Genomic DNA, 21,564 nt, shown 5'->3' with positions numbered 1-21,564 from the left:
GAGTGTGTCAGTGGCAGTGAACTTGCAGACCCTTAATTTGTGGATAGTTTCAAAGAGGTGTTTTACTCCAAGTACTTTACCGAGTAGATTCGCTCCCGATTGAGTAGGGAGTTCATGAATTTGCGACATGGATACTGCAGCGTGGTAGAGTTCATAAGGATGTTTGAGAGGGGGTGTCACTTTGTACCCCTAATTGTGAATGATGCTCGGGAGAAGCTGATGCATTTCATCGGTGGGTTACGGCCGATCTTGTGCCATGATGTTCGAGTGGCTGGTCCTACCACTTATGCTATTGCCGTGTCGACAGCCTTGGCAACAGAGAAACACCAGAGGGATATCGAGAATGACATGCAGGGCAAGAGGCCCTATCAGGCACCCAGCAGCACCATTCCCAGCAGCAAAAGTTTAGGAGGCCTTTTGAGGGACAATAGGGAAAGAGGCCGTTTCAAGAACCGCCGAAAGGTAAAGGCCCTATGTTGCAAAAGAAGGCTCCTCAGAAGCCTGAGTACCCAGTGTGCCCGAAGTGCAACCATGAACACGTGGACCATTGTTTATGGGGTTCTGGAAAATGCTTCAAGTGTGGAACCAGTGATCACATGCTAAAGGACTGTCCGCAGTGGAGGCAGCCAACCCAGGGGAGAGTGTTCCCCATGATGCCGAGGAGGCGAACCCAGACACGACTCTACCGACTGGTAACCTATTTAATTCAGCACAATATTTATTTTTGTCATGCATGCTTCGATGCTTGGGGATATTAGTACGTTGTTTTCTATTTTGGAGACCTTGGATAGAAATTTCCAACTATACATGAGGCTAAGATTAGTATTTTGGGGTATAATTTTATGCGTTTTGCAAATGTTCTTAAGGAAATATCTTCATAAAGAGAGTGACCACGAAGGCCTTGTTATATCCCGGGGCCACTCACTCTTTTATCTCAGAGACGTTTGCTAATCATTTGGGTGTCAAGTCCATTGGACTCAACGTGAGCTACTCCATGAAAATCCCATCAGGGGAGGAGCTATCAGCTATTAGCGTGGTTAAAGATATCGATCTTGAACTACAGGGCCATTTAGTTTACGCCGATCTGATTGTGTTGCCAATGCAGATTTTGATATCATCTTGGGGATGGACTGGCTTATGAAGAACAAAGTTCTAATTGACTTTCAGCGAAGATCAGTGTTGGTAAGACCGTTGGGCATGGAGCAATTTCTTTTTGAGCCGAACAAACGGAGAAGTTTTCCTCGCATGATCTCTTGCATGCATGAACAAAGACTTGTGCATAAGGGGTGTCAGGCATTCCTGGCCAGACTTATTTCAGCACCAGATGCACCCACCCCGTCGAGGTCTGATGTACCAATTGTCAAAGAATTTCCCGATGTCTTCCTTGACGAAGTCACATGCCTTCAACTAGAAAGAGGTGGAGTTCGCCATTGACCTTGTGCCAGGCACTGTGCCAATTTCTAAGGCACCGTACCGTTTAGCTCCAGCAGAGATGTTAGAGCTCAAATAACAAATTTAGGAGCTCCTAGACACAGAATTCATCCTCCCTAGTTTCTCACCATGGGGTGCACCCAGTGCTCTTCATGAAGAAGAAAGATGGAAGTGTGTATCAATTACTGAGAACTGAACAAAGTAACGATCAAGAACAAATACCCATTACCAAGGATCGAGGACTTATTCGATCAGTTGCAGGGAGCTACAATATTCTTTAAGATAGATATACGTTTTGGGTATCATCAACTGAAGGTAAAGTGTATGGGTGAGCAAGATTTCGGTTAAACCGAATTAATCGACCGAACCGAGCCAATTCGAAAATTCGGTTCGGTTATTCAGAAATTCGGTTTTCAAATTAAAAAAATTCAGTTATATTGGTTAATTCGGATCCGTTCCGATTTTTAAAATTTTGAAATCGGTTAACCGAATTAACCGATATAATAAATATTATTATTTAATAATTTTTTTATTTATCAATTTTTATAAATATTTTAATTTTTAAATTTAAAATCGATATAATATGTATTAATTGTATTCAAATAAAACTTATACATTTGTGATGTGTGTGATTTTATGTTTTTATGCATTTGTGTAAAGTGTAGTGTTAAAAAAATTACATATATAATTAAAGTTAAATCACATTTTTTTTGAAACTAATCGGTTAATTCGGTCGATTTTAATTCGGTTTGGTTTTCATCGGTTATGAAAATTAATTCAATCGGTTCGGTTATGACTAAATATTTCGGTTCGGTTCAGTTATGGCTAATTCGGTTAGCTCGGTAACAAAATTAAACGAATGCTCACCCCTAGTAAAGTGTGCAGACGTTCACAAGACAGCCTTCAGAACCAGATACAGGCATTACGAGTTCTTAGTGATGCCATTTGGACTGACGAATGCTCTAGTAATTTTTATGGACCTAATGAATCGATTATTTCAGCCCTACCTAGATCAGTTCGTCATAGTATTCATTGACGATATTTTTATATACTCGAAGAGCTATGAGGAGCAGAGTCAGCTTTGGGTACAGTTTTGCAAGTCTTGTAGAGACACAAGCTGTTTGCAAAATTCAGTAAATATGAATTCTGGTTCGAGAAGGTAGCATTTTTGGGACATATCATATCTAACAATGGTATTGAGGTGGATCCAGCTAAAGTGGCAGCAGTGAGAGAATTGGTTGAGCCGAAGAATGCGTCAGAGATCCGTAATTTCCTAGGCTTGGCAGGCTACTACAGGAAATTTATTCAGGGGTTTTCCTCGATTGCAGTGCCATTCACTTCGTTGACAAAGAAAAATGCTAAATTTGTATGGAATGAAGAATGCTAGAAGAGTTTCGATACTTTGAACAAGCTCTTATCACATCGCTAGTTTTAGTCGTGCCATCAGGGCAAGGTAATTTGTGTTATACATCGACGCTTCTAAGCTCGGTTTAGGCGCATTATAGATGCAACATGGTCGGGTTATAGCATATGCCTCGAGACAATTGAAAGTGCATGAGAAGAACTACCCAACTCACGACTCGAGTTAGATGTCGTTGTCTATCTGTTGAAGATATGGAGACATTATTTGTACGACGAGAAATGCCAGATATTTACTGATCACAAGAGTCTTAAGTACTTCTTCACGCAGAAAGAGCTGAACATGAGACAAAGACGGTGGTTGGAATTAGTAAAAGACTACGATTGTGAAATAAGATGCGACCCAGGGAAAGCTAATGTTGTGGCAGATGCTTTGACCATGAAGGTAGCAGTCATAGCGCAGCTGTCAGCACATAGATCTCTTCAGTCATAGATTCAGAGGTTAGGCCTAGAAGTTTATCCTAAGAACATAGTACCCAAGTTGTCTAATCTGACTGTCTAGTCTTCTTTGCTAGACCGAATCTGTAGAGGTCAACCTTCAAATGAACAGTAACAGAAATGGAGATTGAAGGATGAAGCCGATGGTAGTGTACTCTATACAGGGATTCGATCAAAAAGGATATTTTGACAGAGGCACATACATTTTCGTATTCCATCCGTCTAGGAGGTACCAAGATGTACAAGGACATACAAATGCTGCATTGGTGTCTAGGGATGAAGCGAAATATTTGACGCTTTATATCTGAATGCCTCAATTGTTAACAAGTGAAAGCAGAGAATCAGAGCCCACCAGGGATGCATAAGCCGCTCCCTATTCCCGAGTGGAAATGGAAGAATATCACCATGGGTTTTGTTGTTGGATTGCAGAGGTCAGTCAGAGGATCTAATGCCATTTGGGTTATAGTGGATCGACTTACTAAGTATGCAGAGCTCTATATTTGAAAGATAGTCCAATTGCATGGAATCCCAGTTTCTATTGTGCCTAACAGGGACCGAGACTCACATCGTCCTTTTGGAAGAGTTTACATTTAGATATGGGGACGAATTTGCTATTCAGTATGGCATTCCACCCTTAGACAGATGACCATTCTGAGCGAGTGATTCAGATTTTGGAAGATTTTTTTGCGAGCATGTGTGATCGATTTCCATGGGAATCGAAGCTACCTATAGTGGAGTTTACCTACAACAACAGTTTTCAATCATCTATAGGAATGGTTCCCTACGAAGCATTGTATGGAAGGAAGTGCATATCTTCGATTCATTGGGACGAAGTCGGTGATAGATCAGAACATGGCTCAGAGATTTTTTATGAGATTTCAGAGGTAGTGGTCAAGATCCAAGACAGGATGAAGATCGCCTCGAGTTGTAAAAAGAGTTATGCTGACAAAAGAAGAAGGGATCTCGAATTTGCCGTAGGAGATCACGTATTTGTGAAGATAGCGCCTATGAAAGGTTTCATGAGATTTGGGAAGAGAAGCAAGCTGAGTCCAAGACTTTTAGGGCCATTCGAAATTTTTGATAGGGTTGGGACACTTGCTTATCGTGTAGCTTTACCGCCGAATCTGGTTGGAATACACAATGTGTTCCACGTTTCTATGCTGAGGAAGTATATGACAAATCCTTCGCATGTTTTGAGTAATGAGCCGTTGCAGCTTGCTCTGGATCTGTCATATTAGGAAAGACCTATCCGAATTCTAGATAGACAGGAGTGGAGACATCGGAACAAAGTGACAGAGTTGGTCAAAGTCCAGTGGTTGAATCAATCAGTGGAGGAGGCCACTTGGGAAACCGAAGAAAATATGAGAAGGCGCTACCCAGAGTTGTTTGGTAAGATTTAATTTCAAGGACGAAATTTATTTAAGTGGGAGAGGAATTGTAGAGCCCAAAATCAATACACGTAAACCCATGCCTTTATTAAAATTTTGAATTATTTAATTAAATTTCAAAATGATTTTTAATAATGGATGATTTATGATTTGAATTATTTTAAATTATTACATGTTTATTTGATGTACGTTAAAACGTTTTCTTGAGTTTAATGTTTCAGGAGAATATCCGATGCGGGATTAGGAAAAGAGACCGATTATGATTTAGGCGATTTATGAAAATGTGGTATTTGATTTCATTCCAGGAAAATTGGTATTTAAATGATTTCTGAATTCTTAAGCATTTCAAAGTCTAATTTAATTTATTAGGAGATTTTGAGATTTTAAACTTTTCAAAAATACTAATTGGAAAAGTTTTAAATTTTTTAAATTATTTTATTAAATCTTTGAGTGAGATTAAATAATTATATAAGTATTTTTTTTTCTAATTATTTTATTAAGCACTTTTAGCCCCTAAATTAGTTAATTAAGCAAAAATTCCTACTTAACTAAAACACAAACATGTTACACAAACAACACACTCTCACACACATTTCATTTCTTTGAGGGAAAACCAAAGGTTCTTGAGCCCTTCTCTTTCAACAGCCTCCATAGAATCCCTTCCCATTGATTTTCAGAAGTTCACGCTGGTTTTGTAGAAAGAATCGTGACACAAGTCGTCCCAGATCGTTTCTCGCATCTCCTCGCGTTGTTATTCGTCATTTTGTGAGTATAACCATCGAAGACATGTATAATATTTCGTTTTCGCATCGATCTTGTCATAATAAACATTTTGATGCTTATTGTATGTAAAAACTTGTGTATGTTATGCAATGGTTTGAGCAAAAATGTTTAAAACTATTTTGGATCAAAATTTTTAGATCTCAAAGTCGAGTCTGCTGTCATTTCGAGTTATGCGAATTTTCAGTCGATTTTATGGAAACATCTTCAACATATAAAATATAGTACTTTACGATTACTTACATTTGACAGTAAATTCAAAATTTATTGACAAGAAACGAATGTGTTATGAACATTTTCATGTGACTGCTCAAATTGTGACGTTTTTAAAAATATGTTCTTCATGTTTCTTGAGTTATTTGGTTGCAGGCTTTGTTGGGAATCACCGAGTGCTCATTGCTGCGCTTAGGTGTGTCATGCGTTGTGATCAACTGCTAGTTGATGCTTCGTTTTGAGTCCGTATGGTTTTGGTTTCAATAGAAGTCGTAGGGAAGCGAATTATGCCGAATTTCGGGTTTATGGGATTTTGATGCGTTGTGGTTGCGTGTCATTGCTTGGGAAATGTTTTCGGGCAGTCAATGTCTTAGCATCCTAGGATGTGTCTCGATTGGTTGGTTCGAGTCGGTTGGGAGTTTGGATCAAGAATCTTTTTTGGGAAAATGTTTTGCAAGTTGTGCGCCACAGCACGTGGCGCCGCAGAGCCAATGTTTCAATGTTTGTAGCACCATGGCGCTGCCCGTGTGGCGCCGGAGTTGCTAGCACTTTGGTGATTGTAGCACCTAGAGTCTAGACGCTAGTTCAGGGTTGTTTGTGTTACTATTTTGGGCAGTCTTTGTCCGTGTCTTCCATTGTTTGGGGAATGTTCACACTTCATATTGAGATTGTTTCTGGGGATCGATGTTATAGTTTAGTATGATGGTTGAACATGGTCAAGTCCCGAGTGGTCTAGAATGTCATAAGTTATTTAATTATTTTGGTAGTGAGTACGATTGGCATGATTAAGTTATGAAATTTGAGTTGCTTGAAATACATGTTAGCATGTGCAGCAGTAGCCCAAGCGAGATCCAACAAATCCCTCAATGCTATGTAAGTATGTTAGATGTGCAAAAAAAAATATTTTATGTTTTTGAGGTATGCTAATTGTCTTTTGACCAAATATGGACGGATTTGGAAGCCGGAGAACGTGTCCAGAGACCTCTCAACCCCGATAAAGTATGACCGGGTTTTGATCAGGATTGGAAAACTGTAAAGTATGACTAGATACCAATACACCTGGTAAAGTATGACCGGGGATCTTATGTATGTGGTAGTGGACATCGCTGTCAGCCCAGGACAGTGGTTTAGTCTTATCAGGCGCACTATTTTATGGGTCACTCGCTTTGAAACATATCTCTACGCAAAATTATGATGATATGCATGTTTAAGTATGTATGATGCAAGTATGTTTATGAAATGTTGGAACATCGATGTTTATGAAAGTATGTTTAGAATTTAAGTACGTATGAGCTACTTTAAAAAGCATGTTGTTTTATTATGTATTATTTTCTTTGTTCAGTTTATTCATGTTGAGTCTTTAGACTCACTAGACTTGATCGATGCAGGTGAGGACGAGTATGAGGAGACGAGAGGTGGGGACCAGTGAGTTGGCTCAAACGGTGCGAAGGGCTAACCCGAGGACCGCTTAGTTTTCAAGGATCTTTATGCATGTTATTTCATTTAATTTGATTTTTAAAGAAATTACTTCATGTATTTAAAACTAGTATTTGTTGCAAGTTCCTTTACATTTCAAATATTTAATCAAGAATTTTATTCATATTGCATCTTTTTAAAGATTATTTTTTATTTAAGAAAATTTTTTATTTTCCGCAAATTTTAAGCAGTTTAAAAACTACAGTACGATTCATGTGCGACGTTTTTTATATTTTTGCATGCGTGCAGTGCTGTAGGTGTTCGACCTTTTGGTTTCAGTCAGGGGCTGGGTTGTGGCTCATGGCTATGGTTTAGGCTGTCTCTAATCGTCCTAGGATGAGCCTTGTTAAGGTGGTTCACGGCTTGATTGGCTATAGAAACGCTAGAAGCAGGATGTAAGGGGTTGTAGGTGGTTGCTGGTGCGGTTCAGTGCATGGGCTGTTTAGGGGCTCATGGCTATTTTTTGGGACATGTCGGTCCTAGGGTGAGCCTATATGGGATGGTTCATGGGCTGGTTGTCTGGGTAGGCAGTCGGAACCAGAAACGTGCAGCTGTGCACAGTTTGGGCGCATGTGAGGGAGCTGTCACGGTTTTGTCTTGTTTGAGCCTTGGCATGCGAGTCTGGGCTGCAAAAGACTAGACCAGGGTCTTAGTGGATGTCTAAAGGTCGAGTCCAGGGTCTGGATCGGGTCTGGTTCGCGTTGGTTTAAGCGTGAAGTTGTGAGAAGCGTATAAGTGCCATAGCGCACCTGAAGGGGGCTGTTTCGTGAATAGGCTATTGCTAATGTTTTGGGTCTTGGTCATGGTTCTGGGCTATTTTGGGGTCTTGGACAGTTGGTTAGGATGTTGGTTAAATTTGGTTTGAGTCCAGGTCGTTCGGTAGGTCGTAAGCTATTTTATTGAAATCGAGAATCGTACGCGCCCGAGTGCATCTTTGGGGCTATGTTTGGTTAGTTAAATATTGAGGTTTTGGCAACATGTCCAGGGAATTCCAATGAAACCCACGATGTTCGTAAATTTGTGTCATGTGCAAAATAATTATTTTGAGTTATGTAATTTGTCTTGTGGCAAAATTATGTTATGGGTTTGGAAGCCAGAGAACGTGTTCGGGGACCTCTCCAACCTCTTCGGAGGATTATGATATGTAAGGGAATGGACATCCAGTCCAAGGTATTGGTGATCCCTGCCGGCCTAGTACTGTGGTTTAGTTTGATCAAACGATTTATGTGTATGGCCCACTTGCATTGAACAGAACTCTACGCCAAAATTATTTACGTTTATGATTATGTATAACAAGTATGAAAATATGATTTTATGATTTTTATGAAATAGTGTATGCAGGAAAGTCACGTTATACATATTTATGTTTGTAATATTTTACGTGCGAGCTAGGTTTAAATTGCATGAATTTTGTTACGTATTATTAGTTATTTACGGTTTATGCATGATGGGTCATTAGACTCACTAGACTTGATCAATGCAGATGATGTAATTTAGGAGACGTGAGGTGGTGACCAATGAGCAGGCTCGGGCAAGTGGTAGCGCAAACTCAAGGACCTTGTTGTTTAAGTTATATTATTACGCGCATTTTTAAAATATTTACTCTGACTTTTGATTAATTAGAATTGGTGAGAAGCAAATTAAATTTATAATTTTGTCAGACTAGTTTTAAATTAAATTGGTATATTTTTTTGGATTTTGGGATGAATTGGATGTTGGTGATTTATTTTATATGATGGAGTTTAAATATTAATTTTATTTTAGTATGGGTGGTGACCGTTAATTTATATTAAGAGCTATACTTTTAATAAATTATTAAATAAGAAAAGTTTAAAGTTTTCCACGAATGTTAAAGTATTAGTATTTTAAGATACAGTTCTTCACTGTTGGTATCAGAGCGCAAGGTTTCCTGATATAGGGTTTTGCCACTGCTGGTTGCGATAAGATCATGTACTCAAGTCTGTAAATTTTTACGATTTTAAATGCATTAAGTATTAAGTACGAGTTCTTTTAAACTGCATGTTAAAGTTTTTGAATCACTTTAGCATGTTATATGAGTAATTCGGTTATGCATGTTGGTTATGTGTTGGGTTAACTAGTGGTACATTATGCCTCCTAGATGTGTTACTGACTGAGAGACGTGAGGCACGTGATGATCAGAGAGCTTCTCCTCCACGTCCACCACCAGACCTTCAGGCTCAGATGCTCGCGGGCATGACTCCGTTCTATGCGTAGTTTGCGAGGATCAATACTGAGGTGGATATGAGGACAAGGCCAGAGGCTGTGTATGAGCGATTCCATAAGATGGACCCTAAGAACTTTAGAGGTACGACTGATCCTATGGTGGCAGAGGGATGAATTAAGTCCATAGATGTGATCTTTACTTTTATGGAGCTGCAGGATGCTGATAGGTTACGTGTGCCACTTATTTGCTGAAGGACAATGCTCAGTTATGGTGGGACGGAGCATCAGTGTCGGTGAATCTGCAAACTCTGACTTGGGAAGGCTTCAAGGAGGTCTACTCCAAGTACTTCACTGATGATGTACGCTCCCAACTGAATAGGGAGTTTATGACGTTGAGACAAGGAGACCACAATGTGGCGAAGTTCGTGAGGAAGTTTGAGCAGGGGTGTCACTTCGTGCCCCTGATAGCTAATGACGCAAGGGAGAAACTGAGGAATTTCTAGGACGGATTACGACCGATCTTCTGCCATGATGTTCGTATAGCTGGTCCTCCTACCTCTGCCATTGCAGTGACCAGAGCTTTGGCAACTGAACAGGATCAGAAGGAAATTGAGATTTACATGCAGGGGAAGAGGCCTCCTTAGGCACCTCAACGATAGTTTGAGCAGCCAGCTAAGAGGCTGTTTCAAGGGCCGAACAAGAGAAAAGGACATGAACAACAAAAGAAGGCCGCTCAGAAACTTATTGAATATCTTGTGTGCCCAAAGTGCAGTCGCAAGCATGAAGGAGATTGTCTATGGGGTTCTGGCAAGTGCTTCAAGTGTGGATCGACTGACCACGTGCTCAAGAACTGTCCACAATGGAAGCAGCCAACTCATGGCCGAGTCTTTGCAATGCATGTCGAGGAGGCAAACCCATACATTACACTCTTTACAGGTAATATAACTTATTCAACACCGTATTATTTATTGGAATTTATTATGCATGTCTTGAATTTTTGGGTATACTAATAGGCTATTTTCGAAATTTTCATGAGAACTTTAGGATAGTGAATTTAGCATGTGCAATAGATTAAGTTCAGCTTCTTTTTTTAAAAAATTGTTGGGATGAGTGTATGCTAATATTATCTCAGGGAGAATCTATATAGCGGGGGTAGCCACAAATGCTCTATTAGATTCCGGTGCTATTAATTATTTTATATCAGACAACTTTTTGGGATTTTTGGACGTCAAACCCACCAGGCTCGACGTGGGTTATACTGTGACCGTTCCATCTGAAGAGAAACTGTCTACTTCTAAAGTGGTCAGAAACTTGAGTCTCGAGCTACAAGGCCACACAGTCTATGCTGATCTTATAGTATTCTCGATGCTCGAGTTTTACATCATTCAAGGAATGAATTGGTTGTCAAAGAATGGAGAAACAATCGAATTCCAACGAAAATCAGTGAGGGTTAGGTGAAGAGCAGTTTGTATTTGAGCCAAGCGGACGCAGCAGGACGTTGCAGATGATATCATGCCTTCAAGCGAGGAAGCTTATACTTAAGAGGTGCTAGACATTCTTAGTGAGCATTATTTCATCCTCAGCTGCTACTAGTCAGATAGTAGCAGACGTCCCAGTTGTTAGAGATTTTCCTGGTGTATTCCCTGACGACATTGCCGGTATCCCACCTGAGCCCGAGGTGGAGTTTTCAATTGATCTTATGACAAGCACCGTGCCAATCTCCAAGGTACCATATCGATTAGTGCCAGCAGATATGAAGGAGATCAAACAGCAGATACATGTGCTATTGGACAAAGGATTCATACGTCCTAGTTGCTCACCTTGGGGCGCATCAGTACTCTTTGTGAAGAAAAATGATTGAAGCATGAGGCTTTGCATCGACTACTGGGAGCTGAACATAGTTACATTGCAGAATAAGTACCCACTACCTTGGATCGAGGACTTATTCGACCAATTGCAAGGAGATTCTGTGTTTTATAAGATAGATCTTCGCTTAGGGCACCTTCAGCTCAGGGTGAAAGACGCAGATGTTCACAAGACTACCTTCAGAACTCACTAAGGGCATTACGAGTTCTTAGTGATGCCATTTGGATTGACAAACTCTGCAGCAATCTTCATGGATCTCATGAATAACGTATTTTAGCCTTACTTGGATCAATTTCTCATCGTATTCATAGATGACATCCTCATTTATTCATAGAACCATGAGGAGCATGAACAACATCTTCGCACTGCATTGCAAGTACTGCAAGATCGAAATTTTTGGTTAGAGAAGGTGGCATTTTTGGGAAATGTTATTTCTAGTAGTGGCATTGAAGTTGACCTGTCCAAAGTGGAAGCAATGAAGGAATGGGTTGAGCCGAAGAACGCATCCGAGATCCGCAGTTTCTTGGGCTTAGCAGGTTACTATAGAAAATTCATCCAGGGATTTTCTTCTATTGTTGTGCCACTCACCTTCCTGACAAAGAAGAATGCCAAGATTGAATGGATTGCTGACTACCAGAAAGTGATAAGACGAGACTTGCTGGAGTCAAAGCTCCATTTATCACTATCTCTCACTTCACTCCTCTACCGTTTGCCAGACCCAAAGGGGTAGTACTCAGAGAGGGATTGATGAAAATACCTCCAGATTGAACATTCCTCATAATCTGATTGATCCAAAGGGCAAAGGAAAAATACAAAAAGAGCCCAGATCAAAAAATTTCATTCAAACTCACATTGATCTCATATGGCAAGAAGTCAGTGCATTTTCAGCAGAGAAGCTAAAAGGTTATCAGGAATGGGTCAAATTCCGAACTCATGTTTTTGCCCAGGAGCTACAGAAAAAATCTAAACTGAAAAAATTTATTGAGTTGGAAAAAGTGGTGTTGAAGACGGTCAAGGCTTCAACAATTACTCAAGCTCTAGAGAGGAAGAAATATTTCTTTGATCTTATCAGAGAAAAGAAGTTACAAAAAATAGTTGTCGAGCTGCGGAAAAATTTTAATCCTACCAGTCCAACTGCATTCAATGTTAAAGCAGTATATGCTCAACTGGAAACAGATCTTATTGGATTAAAAGCAGAAATCAAACACTGGGAAATAGATCAAGAACTGATCATCCAAGCAGCTTCTCAAAATTTCTCAGCTGAATATCCAGTTGAACAGCCAACTGAAGAATCTTCCAAGGACATTGCTGCTACTTCTTCTCTAAAAGAAACTATCCCCTCATCTTCAGTTGCTCACACTTTATTCATGACAGCACATCCTACCAATGATCCAAAACTTTATTCTGAAGCTGAATTTTCATTGGCAAATCTTGATGAGGTCAGCGATTCAGTTACATCTGACATTTAGTTAGATTCCATCAAGTCAGTTGAGGATGCAGTGTTGACTGAGAAACCGGCCGATACATTTGTTACTGAAGTATCAATAGAAGCTGAAATTACTGAAGAATCAGCTGCTCAAGCTGAAATTACTGAAGAACCAGCTGAAATAGCTACTTTTGGAGAATCTGTCGAACCAGTGACTGAGCATGTGGTTTTTGAATCAACTAAAGAAGCTCAACTACAGTCAGTAATAGTTGAAGAAGTGCCGATTGCACAGCCAGTTCGTCAAACAACTGAAGAAACAATTATTCAACCAACTGAAAAACCAGTTGCTCATCAAACTGAAGAATCATCTTCTACCTTGGATCCTGATCTTATCTCTTCTCCTCCCCAGCTTCGACAAGCGCAAGCAACTGAAACTATTTCGGAATTACAGATGCACATAACCGAAGGCACCATTGTCGTTTTTACTCAACAACCAAGGGTACATAGCGCAGAATCCTCCAAAGTTATGTCTCCTCAAATTTCTGATACAGAAGCCTTGTTTGAATAAATTCACACTGTTCAGCACAATCTCAACGATATGATGAATGCCATCTCTGCAATTCAATTAACTCAACTTGCACATTCGTTAAAGCTAAATTCCAATCATGAAGTCACAACACACAGATTAGATCAGCTCGCTCGGCATGTCGATGCTCTATATGCTCAGATGAACGAAATCAAGAAAGAAAGACTGTCGACTGAATCTCATTTCCAGACTCAAACATTAGTCGTCAAATGCTTTCACTCTCTGCAAAGTACTGTCACTAAAAAGATTGAATTACTGTAATAAGTTATGAACAATGCAGTCAAAGATATTGCAGCTGATGTTCGCATCTTATCTCGAAAAATTGAGGTGATTGACAAAAAGGGGGAAGCAGATAGATTAATGAAAGAATAGTCAAAAAGAAGACAAGGGAAGAAGATGAACTGAAGATCAACTATATTCAGATTGCTGGTTGAAGATCGTTTATTTTTATTTCTTCGTACGAATCTGTACATTAGAAAGTTATTTTATCTACAAATGAATTTGAAGAACTTTTTAATTCAATTGATCAGTTCAAACCTTACAACTTTTGTCAAACACCAAAAAAGGGAAATTGTTTGAAACATAATTTCGATTGTTTGACAAACTATATATTTATTTGATTAACTGATCAAGAAATTGAACTGCACAGTTTGCCTAAACTGAAAAGTATCGCGTGAATCATCAAAGGAAAATGAATCCAGCTGAACTGAACTAACGTAGAGAAATAAGTGATCAGTTGGAAATCAATCAGTTACGAGCTCACACCGAAGCGGTACACGTCTTCAGTTATTGAAAAGGACATTCAACCGTTCAACTGACAGTAGTACAAAAAGAGACTGCAACTCGGAGTGGAACGCCGCATATCAGAGTCCACAGTGTACGAATGTCGGAAGAATAGTGACGTGGCAAACAACGGATATAAAGATTCAAATATTACTTAATGTTACCGTTGAAAGATAATCCTATAAATAGACGAGAAGAGCAGTCGAGAAAGATACGACGCGAAATACTCTCAAAAACTTGATGTTACTCTGCTGAGATTTATTCATACTCAAAGCATAAATATCTCACGCTTATAAGATTTATTTGTAGCAATTGAGGCTACCTTTCGAGCTAACTAGCACAAGCTATTTTTGTTGGAACATTTCATGTTCGCAATCTTGATTTTGATGTTAACAAAACTTGTTATTGTGTTTCTAACATATTTACTCTAGTGTGAAGTTGCAAACACAAGAAGTAAGCTGAAACTGAATTCTGCACAAACTGAATTTCTGGCAAGCTTCGGTATTTTGATGATATCTCTTAACTGGATGATGCAAATGACATTCCACCAATTGGACGGATCAGAAAACTAAATTTGAAACAAGTCGTATTTCACGTCAGTTGGGCAAAATCGGATGTCATCAGGGTCTAACGGATCGCTCAATTACCGAACGGATCACACAAAAACAGCAATCAGTTGGGTTTGAGCAGCTGCGGTATTTTGGTCATATCTCTCAGCTTGGTTATCGAAATGAAGCGATTCAGTATGCGTTGGAAAGATAAGACAAAGATCTACAAATCATCTTCAAAAGTCTCAGTCTGAATCGAAGCTTGCGATACTAACAAATGACGATGAAGCTACTGGTTCTACTGAAATCAGCTAGGCTGATTTCAACACACCAGCTGAAACTGAACCAGCAGCTGACCAACCAACTGAACTGAACCAGCTGCTGACCAACTGAACTGAATTGAACCAGCTGCTGACCAGATAAACTGAACTAGCTGCTGACCAGCTGAACTGAACTGAATTGAACTAGCAGTTGACCAACTGAACTGCACTGAATCAGCTACTGACCAGTTGAACTGAACGACCAGTTGATTTGACCAGAGTTGACCAGTTGGCCAGAGTTGACTAGTCGGGAAAATTCCCAGCAAGCTGAATTTGACCGTTGCAATCTCAGAAATAGTACATAAACTTTTCAAACAGACATATTCTTGTATCTAACGTATATATCATTGTTAGGACTTATAAATACAACATATTGAAGATCAAACAAGAGTTTTTGAAGAGGATTCAAAGCATGTGCAGTTAGCATGAAGAAATCAGCTAGTTAAGAGCACAAGCCCTTGTGTGAGGATATATTTGAGATGTACACTTAAAGGAAAATTCCTCACACACAATCACTCACACATATACAAGAGAGTTGGACTTCAAGTTTAGTTGAGTGAGTCTTGCACAAAGACAATAAACATGTGTATGTAGTCTTTGCATATGAGACATTAAACAATATGCTGATTGTGAGGTGCTGCGTACAATCTTGAGTGCTAGAGTTCAGTTTAGGCAGTAATGTAAGTCCTAACTGAATGGGTTTGTACAAGGTGTTGTATAAATCAAAGTCTTCTAGTGAATCCTTTCCAAGGGGAAGAAGGGTTGACGTAAGAGCATTTGAAGTCTCCGAACATCCATAGACAAATTCGTGTCTATCTGTTTATTTATTTACTTATCATTTTCATAGTTTTAAAGAAGCATTGTTGAAGCATTTTATGTGTTCTTCAAATACCAAAATATTGCATACCAAATGTTTGATAACATGCTTCAACTAAAATATTTTCATTCATTCAACTTGCATATATTTTAAATGGTTTACAAAATATTTTATTGGTTTCTACGAAAGATTATTTCGAGTATTTTCCTCTTGGTTTGAACACCAAACTCGATTTAATACATCGGTGTTCAATAATTCAAGAACCGAGATATTGTAGTTCAACGGTGATCCCTCTAACCGATCCCAACAATTTTGTATTACATTCGATATTTAATTAGATCAGTTGTGCTAAGATCAGTCGTAAAACTGTGAAAATTGTTGTTAACTAAGAGTTTCAGTTTTGGCAGTGATAAGTCCAAATTGAAGTGGGTCTGTACTATTTTAGTATCAATCAAAGTCTTTTAGTGCATATCATATCCTTGTGATAGAAGGGGTTACGTAGGAGTATTTAATTCTCCAAACATCCATAAATCTTTGTGTGTTATCATTTCAGTTAGTTATTCTATCTTTCAATAAATTTATTTTTCCGCAAATGTTATCAAATTGATTGTTATTGACCGACAAGAATCCTATATCAGTTTATCACTAAACTGATACTTTATCACGAAAAGATTTCATAATCTTCAAGTGTTGATTCAACCCCCCCCCCCCCCCCTCTAAACACTTTGCATCCAATAAACCGATCCTTACACTCCACTTGCCCCGATGGCATAGATAACATTGGTGCTGATATCAAGGCTTGCTTCAACTTGTCAAAACTGTCTTGGCACTCGGGTCCCCTCAAGGCAGTCATAGGTACCGCTATAGATGAGAACCCCTGAATAAACTTGCGATAATAGCCTGCTACCCAAGAATCTGTGAATCTCGGTAACACTCTTCGGCACTGGCCTCTCTTTCACTGCTTCCACTTTACTCGGATCAACTTACATGCCATCTCTAGAAATGATGTGGCCTAAGAATGCCACTCAATCAAGCCAAAACTCGCACTTGCTGAACTTTTCATATAGCTTCCTGTCTTGAAGAACTTGTAGTGTTGTACTCAAATGGAAACTATGCTCCTCTCTGCTCTTGGAATAGATCAAAATATCATCGATGAAGACTATGATGAATCGATCTAGATATGGCTTAAATACGCGATTCATTAGATTCATGAAGATCGCTGGCGCATTGGTCAACCCAAATGGCATGACCATAAACTCATAGTGCCCATATCTCGTGTGAAATGCCGTCTTGTGTACATCTGACTATTTTACTTTCAATTGATGGTATCCAGATCGCAGATCAATCTTAGAAAATATCGATGCTCCTTGCAACTGATCAAACAAATCTTCAATTCTTGGTAGTGGATACTTGTTTTTGATAGTGACCCTATTAAGCTCTCGATAATCGATGCAAAGACGCATATTACCATCTTTTTTTTCACAAATAACACCGGTGCGTCCCATGGAGAATAACTAGGGTGAATGAAACCCTTCTCTAGCAATTCGTGGATTTGCTCTTTCAATTCTTTCATTTCAGCGGGTGCTAGACGATAAGGCGCTTTAGATATAGGAACGGTGCCCAGCATAAGATCAATAGAGAATTTCACTTCACGATCAGGTGGAATATCAGAAACGTCCTCGGGAAAGATGTTAAGAAAATCACTGACAATATCAACATCTTCTAACTTCTGACTGATAGATGCATGTGTGGTGGTGACACATGATAGAAAATCTTGGCATCCCGGCTTAGTAAGCTTCCTCGCACATAGACAAGAGATACTGTGTGGAATTTGCTTGTTTCTCGCCACCTCAAAGACAAAAGGTTTACCACTAGGCGGTCGAATAGGCACTGTTCGCTGACGAAAATCAATCGAAGCTTCATTCCCTGATAACCAGTCCATACCGAGTATAATATCAAATTCAGGCATAGGAAGCACAATAAGATCTGCCAGAACCACATCTTTGAACAAACGAAGCTCCAGATTCTTGACAATCTTAGACGTGAGCATTTGATCACCGGATGGAATAGAAACTTTGAAACCCAAACCCATATCTTGAGGAGTAATATTCAGTCTTTTTATGAAGGTTTCATATATAAAAGAATGTGTAGCTCCCGAATCTAGCAGTGCATAGGTAGCCACACCTAGAATGATGATCCTCCCTGCGGCGAAAATTTCTTTTGAATCTTTTCGTGATGAAACTTAAGGATTTACTATCATTAATTCCCAAATTTATATGAAGATTGTGTGTTGAACTTAAGCATTTCTTGAAAAATTGCATTTTAGCCCTTCAATTTATTGAAATTTTCACTTTAGTCCCCAAAATTTGGAAATTTACAATTTGGCCCTTATATTTTTGAAAATTTTCATTTAGTCCCTTAGAATTTCGAAAATTACAATATATTCGTTAAGAATTCAGTAATTGCATTAAATCCCCTTATATTTTGGTTAATCGCGTTTTGGCCCGTTAATTATCGAACATTACAATTTAGACCTCAAATTTTCGAAAATTGCATGGTGACCCCTCCTATAAATTTCGAAACCCCAATCCAACTAGGCTTATGATTTCCTTTAAATTTTGGCCCTCAACTTTTTGTTTAAAATCAAAATAAAATATGGAAAAAAATTAATATCATTTTCTATGGTTTCTAAGATCATCACTTAAATCCAACTAAGGTAGAACATGCAACCTAATTTCCACTATGTTCAAATCTTGTTCCCAAATCAATTTAAATAACCAATTTAGCATTTCATGCAATAAATAGCAATACAAAATGTTAAATGACTAGGTTACCTGTAATGAGTGTAGTGTTTGTCTCTTCTTCAGCTTCCTCTGCATTCATAACATAAGCTCATGTCGTAATAGCTGCTTTCCTCTTTGGGCAATGGATAGATTTGTGTCCAGTCTCCTTGCAGTAGAAACATTTTAATGATCCCTATTCACAATTGAAAAATGAATTAGAATATGTCACATGATTAGAAAAACTTAAATTTATATGCATGTTTGTTACGTAAGAATTTGGAAAACATTCAGATAAAATGCCTCCTAGACGTGCCCCTGTTAATGGAAACCAAGCGGAAAACATTGTGAATTTGGAAAACGTTCAGATAAAAAGCCTCCTAGATGTGCCCCTGTTAATTGTAAGTTCCAAAATTAAGACGACGTAATCCAACTGCATGCAAATATAGGAAATATGAAACTTAAGTAATTAATTGATTTTAATTGCTAACTGATTATGTGACATACATGCTTATATGTTGAAAAGGATTTTATTGTCTTCATTCATAAAATTGTATTTTTAAGGAATATTCAAGTTGCGATCGAGGAACGGAGACCGAGGGCTGAAAAACTAAAAATATTTTTATTAAATATTAAATTTTAATTTTTAAAATTATGGTTGATGGTTTTTTCTTATTTTATTTTTAAAATAAGGGGTTTTGAGGTGATTTTATACGCGAGGACGTAAATTTTATCGGTGTTGGTTTTTCAATAAAAATGCGAGCTTTTAGGTAACCAAACTAATAAATTCACAAATTTATTTTAACAAAAACTTTGATAATATTTTATTAAATACTAATTAAAACTAATGAGCTTAATTTAGTGGCTTAATAGGCCTAAGCCTAGTTAGTAATCTAATTAGTATTTAATATGCCAATCACCAAGCCCTACACCATTCAATTCACGCCACAATTCCGGTTTCGGCTCACACAACGGCATGGATCTTTTTCTGAAATTTGTCTCCCAAAACCTTCAACCACACGGCACACACACATCCAACATTTGAAGGAAAATATTCGGGAAGCTTCAAGGGAAAGCAAGCTTAGGCCCTCCTCGTCCCATTCTTCGTCGTCAACATTTATTCGTGCATTTAAAATGCAAAGGCACACCATATATCTCATTTTCTCATCTATCACATCGTATTAACTTTTTTTTTTATTTTGAATGCATGAAACACTTGATATTCTATTGTTATTTTTGGAATTGCTTATATACATGATGTAAACTATCGGTTTTAGGCTATGATTCACATTTTTCAAACACTAAGGGGCTGTCATGATGTTAAGACATGATCGAGTGATGTTTTTACAAGTTGAAAGGAGTCCTAGACACACACCGAACACCACACATCAAGGAACAAGAAGCTGGTTTTAATATTGTTGTCATGGGGTTTAGGGGATCGGGTTTCATGAATAAAGGGGAGGGCTGGCCTAGGCTTGGGTTCAAGGCTAGCTAGGGGCTTAGTTGAGTCTAGAGTACAGTCCTAGCCAAGCTAGGACTCGAGTTTGTGGGCTGGGAGGAGTCCTGATTCACAAGGACTCCTACCCGAGATTCTGCACAGAATCGTGCAAGGATGCGCGCTTGTGTATGGGAAGGGGGCTCGGGTCAGGGCTCACGGTCTGGGCTAGGGTGTCTCACTAGGGTCCTAAGATGGTTCACAATACGTTGGTTCAGGGGCTGTGGCGCTGGCTAGGTTCACAAGTCCACAAACTTAGATTCTTTGCATAATGAAACTCTCGGCCAGCATAGGAGGGAGTGAGGGGATCACGTTTTTGGGTTTTGGGATGGTTTCTAAGTGATCTAAGGGTTCAGTAGGGTACTCTAGGATTTTGGTCAGGGTTTGGATCAACATGTTTCGGGGGTGACTCGAGAAAATCGAAAGATGGCTCGGGGTCGAAGTTTATGTGTCATAATAGGATTTTTAAATTAAAATAAATTGAAAAACAGCTCACAGGGGTCAAGTTGTGGTTCATAAGGGCTATAATAATATAAAAAGACTAAATTTTGAATTTAAGAATTTTATATATTAAAGTTTGGGATTTTTCGAGATTAAAACACCGTCAAAACAATTAATTATAGATAAATGATAAAATTTAATATTTAAGCTAAATAAAATTATTGGAAAATTAATTTAGGCTTAAATAATTATTTGGGACATGTTAGACTCAATGAATTCAGGAAAAAGTCAAATCGAAGAATTTTACATCTAGGGGTAAAACGGTCCTTTTACACCTAAAATTAGTGAACGTCATAGCAGCGCTCTAAATGATATTTTTATGATATTATGATTATTTTTAAATGTTTATGAATTTTACATGATTAAATTATGATTTCTAAATATCTATGAGATTTTTATGATTTAAGGAAGACATTTAAAAGACATGTTGCATGCTTAGTTTCAAAAACAAAAATGTTATGTTATGCATGATTTTATAAAGTGATGTGAATGTAAAGCGTTGAATGAAATGAAGTAATTGTGACTGTTAGGATCGACTAGGGGGTAATCGTTGAGCTACAATAGCTCGGTTCTTGAAATATTGAACACCGATAAATTAAATCCAATTTGGTTAAAAACCAAGCGGAAGATACTCGAAATAATCCTTCGTAGAAACCGATTAAATATTTTGTAAACCATTTAAGAAGGCAAGTTGAATGAGTAAAAATATTTCAGTTGAAGCATTTTATCAAACACTTGGTATACAATATTTTGGGATTTGAAGAACACATAAAATGCGTCAACAATGCATCTTTAAAACTATGGAAATGAAAAGTACACGAATTTGTTTTTGGATGTTCGAAGATTTAAATACTCTTACGTCACCCCTTCTTCCCCTTGGGAAGGATTCACTTGAAGACTTTGATTTATACAACACTTTGTACAAACCCATTCAGTTAGGACTTACCCACTGCCTAAACTGAACTCCTAGCACTTAAGATTGTAGGCAGCACCTCACAATCAGCATATTGTTTAATGTCTCATATGCAAAGACTACATACACAAGTTTTACGTCTTTGTGCAAGACTCACTCAACTAATCTTTGAACTTCAACTCTCTTGTATATATGTGAGT

At 38.4% G+C, this 21,564-nt stretch overlaps 1 protein-coding gene across 1 annotated transcript; it reads right to left on the bottom strand.

Moving 5' to 3' along the window:
• Window positions 1–13,211: 13,211 nt before the first annotated feature.
• Window positions 13,212–17,767, bottom strand: LOC140835734 (uncharacterized). The gene is made up of 2 exons (XM_073201140.1): window positions 17,144–17,767; window positions 13,212–13,235 (listed from the first exon to the last, which is right to left on the bottom strand). Exons 1-2 carry the CDS (start codon window positions 17,765–17,767, stop codon window positions 13,212–13,214), a joined length of 648 nt encoding a protein of 215 aa, XP_073057241.1.
• Window positions 17,768–21,564: the final 3,797 nt, after the last annotated feature.

The sequence above is a fragment of the Primulina eburnea genome, chromosome 7 (genome assembly GCF_022965805.1).
Source record: "Primulina eburnea isolate SZY01 chromosome 7, ASM2296580v1, whole genome shotgun sequence".
NCBI classification, from domain to species: Eukaryota; Viridiplantae; Streptophyta; class Magnoliopsida; order Lamiales; family Gesneriaceae; genus Primulina; species Primulina eburnea.
This window is presented reverse-complemented; position numbering and strand designations above follow the sequence as displayed.

Bases quoted from the DNA above. Each gene is read 5' to 3' on its own strand.
- LOC140835734 (XM_073201140.1), bottom strand. From the start codon at position 17,767: ATGGGTTTGGGTTTCAAAGTTTCTATTCCATCCGGTGATCAAATGCTC. The intron at 13,236-17,143 runs GTAATATGCGTC...ATTGAATTGCAG, and splicing joins TATTTGTGAAAAAAAAGATG to AGATGGCATTCATCATATCG.